A 13,005-nucleotide genomic window follows, 5' to 3' on the forward strand; every position below is an offset into this window, starting at 1 on the left:
CTGGTGTTTAAAAGAGCCAGTTTAAGTGACTTGGAGGCTGAAAGTTCTTCAGTCTGAGGTTCCTTAATGCATTAATGCTGCTTTGTGCACCGTGGATGCAGCAGTCTGGATAAGCCATGACTGACTCTGTTTTCCTACCAACACAGCGATGAAGCAGCTTCCTGCAGACACAGTGCGGCTGCTGTCCAGCTCGCAGGTCGTCACGTCTGTGGTGAGCGTGGTGAAGGAGCTGATGGAGAACTCCCTGGACGCTGGCGCCTCCAGCGTCGATGTGAAGCTGGTACGTTTACAGACCATTCGTCTCACTTCCTGTTGTGTTTTCCCTTCAGCTTCACTTGATGTGTCGCTCATTTGAAGGAGAACTTCGGCCTGGACCGGACCGAAGTTCGGGACAACGGCTGTGGGATCAAAGTGGCGGACGCTCCGGTGATGGCCGTCCGACATTTCACCTCCAAGATCAGCAGCCATGAAGACCTGGAGCGTCTGGAAACATACGGCTTCAGGGGCGAGGCGCTGGGCTCCATCTGCGCCGTGGCCGAGGTGGCTCTCTTTCCACACTAAAGTTAGAGGTTCAGAAAACTTTCTGGATGTTTTCTGGTCACTTCAAAGCTTCAGATGCAAAAAAGGGAAATCTGCTGGTTTTGAAGCGGGTGGAAAATTCTCTTGTGTTACATTTTCATATTAATGAAAATGAAGAAAACTCTGTGAATGAAAAGGTGTGTCCAAACTTTTGGTCTGTACTGTATATCAAATATGACCTAAAAGAAATCTGATTTTGTAATTTAAAGCTGTGAAATTGGACCACTGTCTCTTTAAATGCTCTATTTCTTCCTGAAGCTCCACCTCCAGGAAGTCATCCTAACATGGCTCCTCTATTAACCCTTTAATGTTTTTTGTTGCTCTGAGCAGTATCTACTATAATGAGCTCAGCAGCTGTTTGCTAATTGCTGCTGGCTAGTCTGAAGGAGCTGAGTAGGGGAGGAGCTGCGCCTTGGAGGCGGGGCTAGGTCCACCCAGGCGTTTGCAGCTGAATGGTTGCCATGTTTATACTCGCACATGAAAATGTCTTTCCTCCCGTTTGTTGCAGATTAAACATGACTTAATAGCTCATCTGTTGGCAGCCATTTTTACATGTAAACAGTGTAAACATTGATGTGGGGGACGTGGTCAGCAGCAGCTAATTTGCATAACTGAGGTGTAGCCGCAGAACTTCTTATTCTGGAAGGAGTTAAAAATAGAACTGAGAAGATGAAATCTGATAATCTGAGAAAGATTTAGTGTGAAAAATCTTTCTTAGAAAATCTTTCTGTTCATCGACTACAGTTCACAGATCACCTCTAAACCTGAAATTGGCTGACTTGACATGTTTTTTTAGTTTTTCTAAGTTAAATCTGTAATTGGAACATTAAAAGCTGAAGTTGTTTGTTGCTCACAGTTCAGAGTCTGTTTCCTGTCCAGGTCACCGTTACCACTAAAACAGAGGAGGACGACGTCAGCACGCAGTACACCCTGGACTCCAGCGGGGCCATCGTCTCTCAGAGGCCGTCTCACCTGGGTGGAGGCAGGTTGCCGGCGGTTACCGGGGTGGGCGGGGCGTTCTGATGGCGGTTTGAGCCCTGCTGTGTTCCTGCAGGAACGTCGGTGAGCGTGGCGAAGCTGTTTGGGAAACTGCCAGTGCGACGGCAGTTCTTCTCCTCCGTCAGGAAGCGTAAGGAGGAAGTGAGGAAGGTCCAGGACCTGCTGATGGCCTTCGCCATCATAAAGCCGGAGCTGCGGCTCACGCTGGCGCACAACAAGGTCAGAACCTGCTGGTCTGACCCGTTAACATTATCTGTTTCTAAAAAACGTTTTTATCTGGTTTTCATCCTTTTTTAATCTAGTTTTTCTAATTCCATGTTTATTTTATCCCAAAACGCCTCCAGGTTTCCAGTTCAGTCGTTAATTCAGTCATTTATTTAGTGCAGATTCTCCACCACTAGGTGTCCTCGTTGCATTTCCAGCTGCTGAAACTTTCCTCTGGTTCTGAAATGACATGTTGGACCCTCAGTTCCAAACTGTTCACCCCAAGAAATTAAAAATTATAAAATAAAGCCCTACTGGTAACCCCCACTTATTGTTATTTCAATCTATATTTTATTATTTAATGATGTAGTTTTTTCCCCCCTGTTTTAACCATTAAAACCATAATGAATCTGAAAATGAGATTTCGACCCCCTGCCTGGTGTCTCATGACCTCCCTGGGGTCCCGACCCCCACATTGGGAACCCCTGCGTTAGACTGTAGGTAAGGCATTAGTGGTAAAGAGATTAAAAACAAGTAAAATCTAAAATTATATGTGACAAATATAAAACATGAACAGCTTCAAATGATTCTCAAATTTAAAAAAATGAGATAAAATTCAAACTTTATTGTGAGAAACAGAAACTCAGGTTTAAAAGTCAGAACTGGATCTGAAGGTACGCCTGATAATAATATTTATAAATAATTTCTATGTTGAACAGGGTTATATTTATCTGTTAAATTTGATTTATTTTTGGTTTTGTTTCAGTAAAAAACATTTTTTTGTTGAAATAAGTTCAGAGTTATTTGCTAAAAGAATTAAAAAGCCTCCGTAATCCCAGTGTTTCTGACTTTTATTCAGCCTGACGTTTCCAGGATTATAAAATCCAGATGATCTTTTCAGAATCCAAACAACTAAAATTCACTTCTGACGTGGAAATTGAACATTGAAAATATGTGAATAAATTCTGAATAAAGGCAGAAATGATTTTATGATGTCATCAGGATGGAAAATAAAATTCAAATTTGACTTAAATAAACTTTGATTCTTCATTTTATCTCATAGAAACAAAATAAAACCTATTCCATATTTATGTTGTCACAAATATGTTGTTTAGATTCAGGTAATGCGGTTAAACCAATCAGGGCTGAAACTAACGATTATTTATGTAATCGATCACTCTAGTGATTGATTTTGACAATCGATTAATCGGGTTTAAAAACTTCTTATTCAGCTGATTTTTCATTTAACCACTTAAACGGGTTTTATACAATATTAGAATTGCTTTAAAAGACAAAATAACATTTAATTGCCTAAAATACAATAACAGAATTCATTTAACAAACTCTAGAACGGCCACTAGAGGAGATCTGAGGAACAGATTTACACACCAAGAAGATTTTTACCTCAAGTTCAAAGTGTTTATATTTATTGTTCAGTTTTGACTAAATTTCAGTTGTTCTTTCATCAAATTGCATATTTTAGCGTCTGTATGTTCCAGTTAACGATTAATTGATTACTTTATTATTTGAAGATTACCTCAGTAAACGATTAGTCACAATTTGGTTCTGGATGTTTTTTGCACAACAAACTTCTTCCAGAAGCTCTGAGAGATAAACGAATCGTTTCACGTGTTTTTAAGAGATCTAACCAGTAAAGTTTGATTGTTCTTCTGTGTTTATGTTCTGGTACAGGTTAAAGGGATCGCAGCTGATTTTAAATCTAATGGATCAGAGCTGCAGCTGCAGAGGTTACTGTTCCTACAAAACATCTCAACATTTCAGTTGAATCTGATTTTAATTTCAAAGATTAATCAGTAGTAAATGGAGCTAAATTCTGGATTAAAACCCAAATTGTCCCGTTAAAGGTTCTGAGTCCTCACTGAAATTTTTCCTGCATGTTTTAGCCTAAATATCCAAACAAAACGAATAAATCTTTAAAACAAGAAGCCAGTTTAGCTGATTAAATTGTGCATTTTGAGTTTTTTCTGTGATTTCCTGAACTCTTTAAGCACATCTGTCTCCTAATCTGAGCGGTTTAAACCCAGATTAAAGCCCAGATTAAAGCCTCCTGGAGCTCTGGGCTCGGCCTCAGGGTGCAGCAGTGTGTTTTGCTGCAGGTCAGTGAGTTTGCATGCAGCAGCCATGCAGCTCTCGTGGAAAGTAGCTTGAGATTGCAGCGGAGCACAGCCTGTCCAGACATGCTGCTGCCGCTGCGATCGGTTCCCTCCAGCTCTGCTTGTGTTACACTTCACGGCCTTTTCAGGAACTGTTTACTGCAGGATCCGTTTCAGGAGCCAAACTGTAAAATATCAGACATGTCCTGCAACCCTTTACCAGGGTATCTGCTAGCCACTGCTGCTGAGGGGACGGGGACTCATGGAGGCATTTTGTTCTGCAGGTGGTGGTTTGGCAGAAGGCCAGAGCGGCGGACCACAGGAGAGCCCTGGTTGCTACGCTAGGAGCTAGCACCGTCACCAACCTGCTGCCCGTCCATCAAGAACAGCCAGAGGTCGGTTAAAGAGAGGCTTAACGATTTTATTTAGTAGTCAATATCTTACCCAAAGATATTCTTTTCATATTGATATCAATATGAAAAGAATATTAGAGGATTCAGCTGGGCATCAGGTCCAAACCCGTTTTTATCTTCTGTTTGGAGTTGATTCCAACTCAGTCGGGTTCAGGTCTGAGAAGTTTCAGGCCCACAGGGTCTGACCTTTGAACCATCGCTGTGGTCAGTGCAGTCTGTGAACCCACTGCCTCACTCCAGTCGTGGGCTAAAGAGTTAGCTGCACTAACCCTAAAGCACTATTATAAACATTAATTATGCTAACACTAAATGCTATAACAACTTGGTATTTAAGGGAAGCTAATGATAAAATGCTAAATGCTACATCATCATGGTATTTAGCGAAGCTCATGCTAAAGCTATATACCAAAATGGTATTTAAGGTAACATGTACTAAAACCTAGCATAGCGCTCTCCACGGGGACAAATTTGTCAGTTTGTGTTTCAGAAAGTGATTTTTTCTGAGAACAGATCTGTCACTCATGAACTCGGTTTTATAATTGTCGAGTTTTGCTAACTATGTTTCTGATTTAGCCTCAGCTAGCGCAATAGGACTTAAAATATCAGTAGATTTTAAACTGTTTACTGTAGAAATACAGCAATGCATTCTGGGTAGAGAATAAAAATCATTTGCTGCTTCATCACAGGTGGAGATGTTTGGGATTGTTATAAATTAATATTCTGGAAGAATATGACGTTTTTCAATAAGAAATACTTGAAATTACTTTAACCAGTAAGGCTGTTTTTTGCCAGACTAAAATAAGTAAGCTTAGAAACACCTAATTTATGTTTTGTATCATTTTTGGTAGACGTGGAACTTTATTCAGCTGACACGTTTAGATAAATTAGTGCTTTAGAATTAATGAGGTAAAATGAGTTCAGGGGAAGCTGAGTGCGCTGAACGCTTTCAAACAGCTGTTGGTGTGGCGGTGTGTAAATCAGCTGATCCAGAGGAGAAGCAGCGGCGCCTGAGCAGCTGATCCGCCGTGTGCTCGGTTGGCGGCGGCTCAACGCGCTCTGCCCTTTTCTCCGCAGCTCTTCCTGATGAAAGCTGAGTGCTTCCTGACGCTAATCGAGTCGCCGTGGCGATGCCGGCCTCTGTGCGGTCGCAGCCGCTCGTCACGAGGCTCCTACCTGCTGACAGATGTGGAGCAGCCGCTTTCACCCCCGCTCTCCCTCTGTTGTTGTTTTGCTGCGGTTATGAGAGTAACCTTTGTGCCCGCTGATCAGGAGGAACTAAATGTGATGCTGGCAGCTCTGGCTGCCCCGATGAGGAGCTCCGGGGGTCCAAAGGTCCGGTTCGTGCGTAATGAGCAGGAACAGTGGCTCGGTTCTGGATGTCACCACCGGGTTCTGCTGCTCATAATGAGGCTGTGTGGAAAAATGCAGCCACTAATAGCCCTCCGTAGGAACCAGGCTGACCTTTACATGCAGCTGCTGAGTCATCAGATCCAGTGGTTCTGGCTGGAAGATCGGGTCAGGAGCCTGCACAGAAGAAGAAACGATGACGATTCAGACTTCAGAAATATAACGCTTAGTAAAAGTATTCTACAGGGGCTGAAACAGTAGAATCATCTGCAAACACACAAATGGAAGAAAAACCTACAAAAACAATCAGACAAAATGCTGCAAATAGAAGCAAAACATGACACATGGCAAAAGTAACTGCAGACTTGCTCTTCAAAACAGAGGCCCTCCAGGCCACTAGGCGGAGTCTGGAGTTATTGATCCCTTTGTGATCAATAAAGTATTTTTGAATTGGATAAATATTACGTACATAAATATGCTGCTGTCCTATAATATTGTAAAACATATGAAGCATAAAAGCAATTTTTCCTTCTTCTGGACATTCCATCTTTCCTGAGTGTCTGCTCCCATATGAGGTGGTGGCTGACGCCCCCCTGTGGCCTGGAGGACTTCTGTTTTGTATAGCGTGTTTGTGGCATTTTGTACTTGCTGTTGGTTTTACTGTAACTGCGACATTTCTCCCCTTTCTCCTATTCCCCATGGTTACTTTTAACCAAGGGTGGTCAACCTGCTTAAGTCTGAGATAACCGACTTTATAACTAGTGACGTTTTTATTTTAGACGTGGGTAAATACAAATTGATGACCTACTTAGGCCACTTCCATTAACAAACTAATTTTGCATAAAATACAGGATTTATAATATGGACTCGTTCATGGGCTGTCTTTATTTCTGTCTGAACTGCATAACTGTATGCCTCTCATGCAGGCATCAGACCGCTAACAGCAGCTAGTAAAGCTAGCGGGACAGCTAGCTTTACTAGCTAGCTAACACAATGGAACATCTACATAAGTCTGCCGAATACAAAAACAAATGTTTATAAGATAAAACCTTATTAAGAATCATACCCCTATGTTTTTGGACGTTAACAACCTGAAATTAAACAAAATTAAAATTGATCGTGCACTTCTTCACGTGAGGACAGCAAAAAAAGGCAATAGATGCCCCAAACCGTCTCACGGCTTACACCGCCTCCCCGTGGAGAAACCTGGTACGGCACCGCAATTCAGTACTTAAACGGCCTTTTAGTTCTGTTAAATTATCAATAAAAACTGTTACCACACATTTGTGCATCTCACTTCACTTTATGAATTTGTTCCAACTTGGATTCATAACAATGTTTCTATAAAGACATAATTATAAATATAACCCCCCAAAACAGTCAAGACCGACACGTCTAATCCTAAGATAATGGGTGGTTTGAGCATGACAAAATGTGGAGAAAATTATGGTAGTATTGATTTTTCAAGTTATTATTAGTACTTTTGGGTTGTTGCACTGTTTTTATGGAGATTTCTGTTCAGTTTTCTGTACTTTATCTCTGTGATTGTTGTTTTTCCTTCAGATGGTTCTGGACGGTTTTCTTCCCAAACCCGGAGCTGATTTGTCCTTAACGAGCTCCTCTACCTCTGATAAAACCTTTATCTTTATTAATAAGCGTCCTGTCCAGCAGAAGGACATCCTGAAGGTGAAATGGATTCAGATTGTGTGTTTTCAGTTTTTTTTCTGTCATTTATCACGTTTCTTCTCCTCAGCTGTTGCGTCAGCACCACTCGGCTCAGTATCCTGACGATGCGGCTCGGCATCGGTTCCCCGTCCTCCTGCTGAACATCACAGTTTGTCCTTCATCTCTGGATGTAAATGTGACGCCTGATAAAACCCAGGTTCTGCTTCATAACAAGGTACCAGAGGCTCCAACCCAGCTCATCCGGTTCAGGTTCCTTCGCTCTGACTTCCTGTTTCTCTGTGTTTAGGAGGCGGTTCTGGCTGCCATTGAGGCTCTGCTGGTTTCTCTTTACGGTTTTCGTCCTGAAAAGCCGCCGGACCCTGAAACTCTTCCTCCTGCTGCTGGTTGTGTGGAGACAGATGAGAATATGGAGAGCAGGAAGGTGAGCGATGAAGACGCCGGCCAATCAGCTGCTCTGCAGCGCCAGGCCTCCAGCTGCAGCTCCTCTTCCTCCATGGCGGATGACTGGATCGTCAACCAATCCGGTTTCTCCCTCTGCGACGACGAGGCGACCCGGAATCGACCCCAGAGCACTGAGCCGGGCCCACAGGAGCCCCGGTGGCCGCAGGTGTCCGCCGAGGCCTGGAGCCGCGGCACGGCGCTGACCGACCCGGTGTCGGGAGAACCCCTGCGGCCCGTCGTCATCCACCGGCCTGACCCGGAGGTCAAGAGGTCAGGCAACGCCATAACGGAGAAACGGGCCGCTCTGACGGCGTATGACATGATCAGCAGCCGCGCTCTGAGGGTGCCACCGTCCGCCGCCTCGCTGTTTGAGAAGGAGACCCGGTCCGAGGTTCTGATGGAGCGACCGGCCGCCAGCCTGCAGGAGGTCAGCGCCGCCGTCCAGAACCGCTGGGAAAACCTGGGAGACGAAGGCAGGAAGAGGTGAGAGCAGCTGAGGCCGGTCACAATAATCAATCAATCAATCAATCAATCAGCTGATCAGTTGAAATGATCCATTTGCATGATTTATCGTTCTTCTGTTGTTGCAGGTTTGAGGAAAAGGCGAGGAAGAGTCAGGACCTCCATGACCAGAGGACCAGGCTGGCGGCCGCCGGGGCCACGGCCGATCGGCCCCTGAGGGCCGCTAAGCTCCAGGCTCAGAAGCGTAAAGCTCCTCTGTCCAACCAGCAGCTGCTGGACGAGCTTTTCTCCGCCCAGCCCCAGAAGAAGCAGAAGGCTCCGCCCCCTAAGCCGTGGCGGCCGCTGCCCTGCAGCATGGCGGCGCTGCGCCTGCGGCTGCAGCGCCTGTCGGCCCAGAGCGGCGCGGCAGGGCCCCGGGGCCTCTGCCCGGTGGGCCGGCTGGCCTCTCAGAATGCCTGGCTGATTTTGTGCGGCGGGCGGCGTCTGATGCTGCTCAACCCGTTCCGGGCGGAGGAAGCCTTGCTGTTCCAGCGGCTCCAGCAGGACCACATCCTTCCTGCCGTCCGCCTGCAGAACCCGCTGCTGCTCACCGACAGGTAGCTCTGGTTCCCACGGCGACGGGGAAACCGCACTCTTGAGGCAGACCGTAAACTCCTGCTGTCTTCCAGGAACCTGGGCGCTGCGGAGTTTGAGACACTGTGCAGTTTGGAGAAAGGCGAGGCGGAGCCGGACGGCAGCGTCTTCTTCTCCGACCCCCGACTCGTCGCCAACGGCTTCAGAATCAAACTCAGTCCAGGTACGCCACCAAAATCCTTCCCCCTGCCAGCTTCCTGTCCACTGCCATGGCAACAATCACACTTCATTTCCTGTGCTGGGTAAAAGTCTGAATTTTATTTCTGGGTGTTTTTTCTTCCAAAAAACCTTTTCGCTTGTGTTTCTGTCCAATAAATGATGTTTTCCCATAAATAATTCATAGAAGCCGAAATATCCCAACAATTACAGTAATAGAGTCTCATTTTAACTTTATTCTGTTTCATTTTCCACAGTTCAAAATGAATTTGAGAGCATAAACAAGTGTGGAGAACAGAAATGGAGGATAAAATGTATCTGTATGTCTGGATTACTCATCCTGTTTCCTAAAAGTTTTTATTCATCCATTTATCATTTTTCATTCAGCCTGATGTGTGATTTCTTCTTCTGCAGAAATCCTTTATAAACCAACAGTATCTGATTTGGATCAGCTTCTGTTTTATTTTTACTAATAATAAATATTTATATATTCTGCAGAAGTATCTGTCATCACTACACCTGCCAGGAATCTTTTATTTTTAAAGTATTTCTCCTTGTATTTCCTGTCTGGAGCTCCTGAATGACTGAAGCTGCTCTGCCTCATCAGTTGCGTTGCTCGTTGCTCGTTGCTCTTGTTGGAGCGGTTCACCTCGGCTGACCTTGGCCCTGGGCCCGGCAGCGGGCCTCCCGGTGGGACCGGAGCCCGGTGTGCAGGTGATGAGGGAGAAGTTGGCCTTAAAGGAATTCCTGGAATGCTTCATGCAGCTGCAGGCGCCTTCGGCCCAGTTTCAGTCCAGCTTCATTTACGGGATTAAAACCAGAATTTAGTCGGAACCGCAGCGACGGTTTGATCTGTGGAGTTTTATCCTCGGCTCCCTTCACACTCATCAGCCTGTTTGAGTTGAGAACGATCACCAACTGATCCCCGACTTCCTGGTTCCCTGGAACAAAAAGATGATGCGACACGTCGGCCCAAAAACGTCTGCAAAGAAATATTAAGTCAATAACCAAAACTAAAACTTTATTCTACTGAAAGTTTATCAGTCAGCCGAGTAAATTCAGAATTTATCTGAAAAAACTCATTTAGCAGAAGCTAAGTGTGCTAAATGTTGTCAAAGTTAGCAAAAGTGCTAAATGGAGACCTAGCTGTGCTGTCGGTACTTTAGCGAACACCACTGATGGGAACTAGCATGGTGGAATTTAGCATTTTACCATTAGCTTGATGTTGGCGTAGCGCTTTAGCTATTAGGTAAATGCCATGTCAGTGCAGTGCTTTAGCATTAGCAGAGCTAAACATAATGTGTATGGTTAGTGCTTCAGAGTTAGCGCAGCTAGCTGTTTGGTTAGCGTAGATGTGTATGGTTAGTGCTTCAGAGTTAGCGCAGCTAGCTGTTTGGTTAGCGTAGCGGGCTGCTGCTGCCTGCAGTGGCTAACACCAGAGCTTCATTAGTGTCTGAGCTTCATGCTGGAAACATTTAGTTCGTTGCTGCTTCAGCTCTCTGCAGGTTCCACCACAGCATCTGAATCAGAATGAGGTCTAGACTTTGACTAGGCCATTGCGGCACCTTGAGGAATTGAATTTTTAGTGTATTGTTGTATTTTAATGTATTTCTAATATTGTGTACAATATTGGGGTGCATGAAAAAAAAAAACATATATATATATATGTATATATATATATATATATATATGTGTGTGTGTGTGTGTGTGTTTGTATAATATTTCCAGCGTTTCATTCTCCATTATGTCCATCAGTATTGGTCTTTATCTTCTGGAAAATATTTAAATTATTGCCTAACTTGAATATAAAATGTGTTTTCCACTTTCAGGTTAATTCTTAGTTTTAACTTCAGGTTTGCAAAGTTGCATAAATTCTCAAAACAAGTTTAAAAAAATAGATAACAGAAGATGTTTTGCATAAGTGGAAAAAAATCAGCAATTTGGGAATTATTTTAAAAGAATCTGCTATATGTGTCTGAAGAGTTACTAGTGAGTTAGTTTAGCCTTATTTCATGTCTACTGATGCGTTTAGATGATAAATTGGGCAGAAACTCGTCACTGATTGTCTTTTGCTGCGTTTCTCTGGCAGCCAACCAGCTGAGGCATTTCGTTGGCGCCTCTGAATCTCCAGGTTATTAAATCAGAATCAAAATTGTGGATGATTTACAGTATTTCCTCATAAACTGCGGCCCATCATTCTTCCCGGCTACTCGACAGCTTCCTTCCAGTCTGCTGGGGCTTCTATTAGTCATTTAACACTCCATTTGGCCCGGGGTCTGTTGCCCTTGGGCCGCGGCTCGGCCCTAAAGCTCCGTGTTTATTTATTATTCCTTCCTGGAGATAGTAGCAGCGTCTGGAGTGTATTAATCCTTGTTTTGTGCTTGCTTTGGCCGGCCGGCTGTCAGCAGAGCGCCATCTGGAAGCGACGGCCGTGGCGGACTGCGTGCCTTTCCTGGGCCTGGAGGACCTGAAGGAGGTTCTGACTGCCGTCCTCCAGAGGAAGGCCGCCACGGTGCCACAGAGCCGGCCGCTTAAAGTCACCAACTACCTGAAGGTAAACCCGCCGGTCAAAACACGACAGCTAACTCATTTCCAACAGCCGTCAGAGAGATGAACCGCATTTAACACCCAGCAGGAAGCAGCTGGTCTGCACTTCCTCCTGCCTGCTTTCCCTGCGTGGCTACAGAGACTTCATCATCCATCTTAATTACTGTTGCTTTGTTTTATTTTGGATATTTACAATATTTTCTGATTCCAGTGCTAAATGTTCTTTAGAAATTCAGTTTGTTTTATCTTTGGCTGGACGTACTCGGATTATTATACTGTTACTGTTATATTACCAAAGGTTTGTGTTTAAAATTAATAACGGATTAATAACATGAGAGCAGGTCACTGAAAAAGAAAAGCTGGAGGCTTCAGAGGGAAGACAACAACAACACGACTGGCACAATCAGAGGAATGCAGGGATATTTTTCACTTTCTTGAAAATGAAAAACTACAAACCTCCAGCATGTAGTTAGTCATTGTTTAATCTCATTAGAGGTCAGAGTTCACAGACGACTTTACGACAAAAAGTTAACACAGAAACTCACAGCTTTGATGGAAAATAGAGCAAAAGCTTTAAGCTTCTAAAAATAAATGTTTCTAAGTAGATAAGTCATTCCTGCTGAGCTCACACGGTTCTCATGTGACGTCACACTTCCAGGAACTTTGTAACTGGCAGCCATCTTGGTAGGCAGTTGTTATGGAGTTGCTATGACAACAGTAAAAAAACCCACAAGGTTAGAACTAGTGCTCACCTCCTAACTTAGAAACAATACAAAAACATTATAACTGCTGGGGTAATAAGATAAACATCAGTGATATTTACTGCTGAACTAGCAAAATTAGCTTAGCTAATATAGCTTTTATCGGCAGACATGTTCCCACTCGTTCTCACTCTGCCGTCACCAGAACCTCGTCACCCTCGTGAAGAGTTCACATCTTTTACAAAGCCGTGTAATCGTTGATGTTCAGGCTGGATAAACTTCCTGCTCACTGAGAAATGAACAGAACAGAAGAGGCGGCTCCTCAAACAAGGACAACACGCCACCATCCACCACAACAACAGCCACATGTTCGCTGTTTGCCTACCAACATGGCGCTGATCACTTCTGGTTCAGACTTGTAGGATGTATTGATGTCGTTCATAAGCCATTTGAACCGTAGGACCGGAGCTGTTTTTATTTATTGGCTTCTGAGCGTCAGCAGTGCTGATCTAGATCTGGATGTTTTGTGTTCAGGCCGAGGCGGTCCGGCTGGCCCGCCAGCTGCCTTCAGATTTATGTGGTGAAGAGGTGAAGGAGCTGCTGGAGCGGACGGAGCGGCGGCTGGGCGGGACGGACCGGACCTGCATCCACGGGCGGCTCTTCCTCCAACACCTGGCCGACGTCCCGTCCACACAGCAGGAGGCCGGGCTGGACACACACACA

General features: G+C 44.7%; 1 protein-coding gene across 1 annotated transcript in view; it reads left to right on the forward strand.

The window, feature by feature from the left end:
* Positions 1–148: 148 nt before the first annotated feature.
* Positions 149–13,005, forward strand: part of pms1 (PMS1 homolog 1, mismatch repair system component) — a 24,010-nt gene continuing 11,153 nt past the window's right edge. The window contains exons 1-12 of the mRNA XM_007552306.1: positions 149–280; positions 358–540; positions 1,459–1,561; positions 1,634–1,797; positions 4,181–4,291; positions 7,220–7,342; positions 7,410–7,556; positions 7,629–8,266; positions 8,374–8,841; positions 8,914–9,041; positions 11,443–11,588; positions 12,817–13,000. Of these exons, the coding sequence (XP_007552368.1) occupies positions 149–280; positions 358–540; positions 1,459–1,561; positions 1,634–1,797; positions 4,181–4,291; positions 7,220–7,342; positions 7,410–7,556; positions 7,629–8,266; positions 8,374–8,841; positions 8,914–9,041; positions 11,443–11,588; positions 12,817–13,000 (2,527 nt within the window). The remainder of the gene's footprint in view (positions 281–357; positions 541–1,458; positions 1,562–1,633; positions 1,798–4,180; positions 4,292–7,219; positions 7,343–7,409; positions 7,557–7,628; positions 8,267–8,373; positions 8,842–8,913; positions 9,042–11,442; positions 11,589–12,816; positions 13,001–13,005) is intronic.

The sequence above is a fragment of the Poecilia formosa genome, unplaced genomic scaffold, assembly GCF_000485575.1.
Source record: "Poecilia formosa unplaced genomic scaffold, Poecilia_formosa-5.1.2 Scaffold47, whole genome shotgun sequence".
In the NCBI taxonomy this organism is placed as follows: Eukaryota; Metazoa; Chordata; class Actinopteri; order Cyprinodontiformes; family Poeciliidae; genus Poecilia; species Poecilia formosa.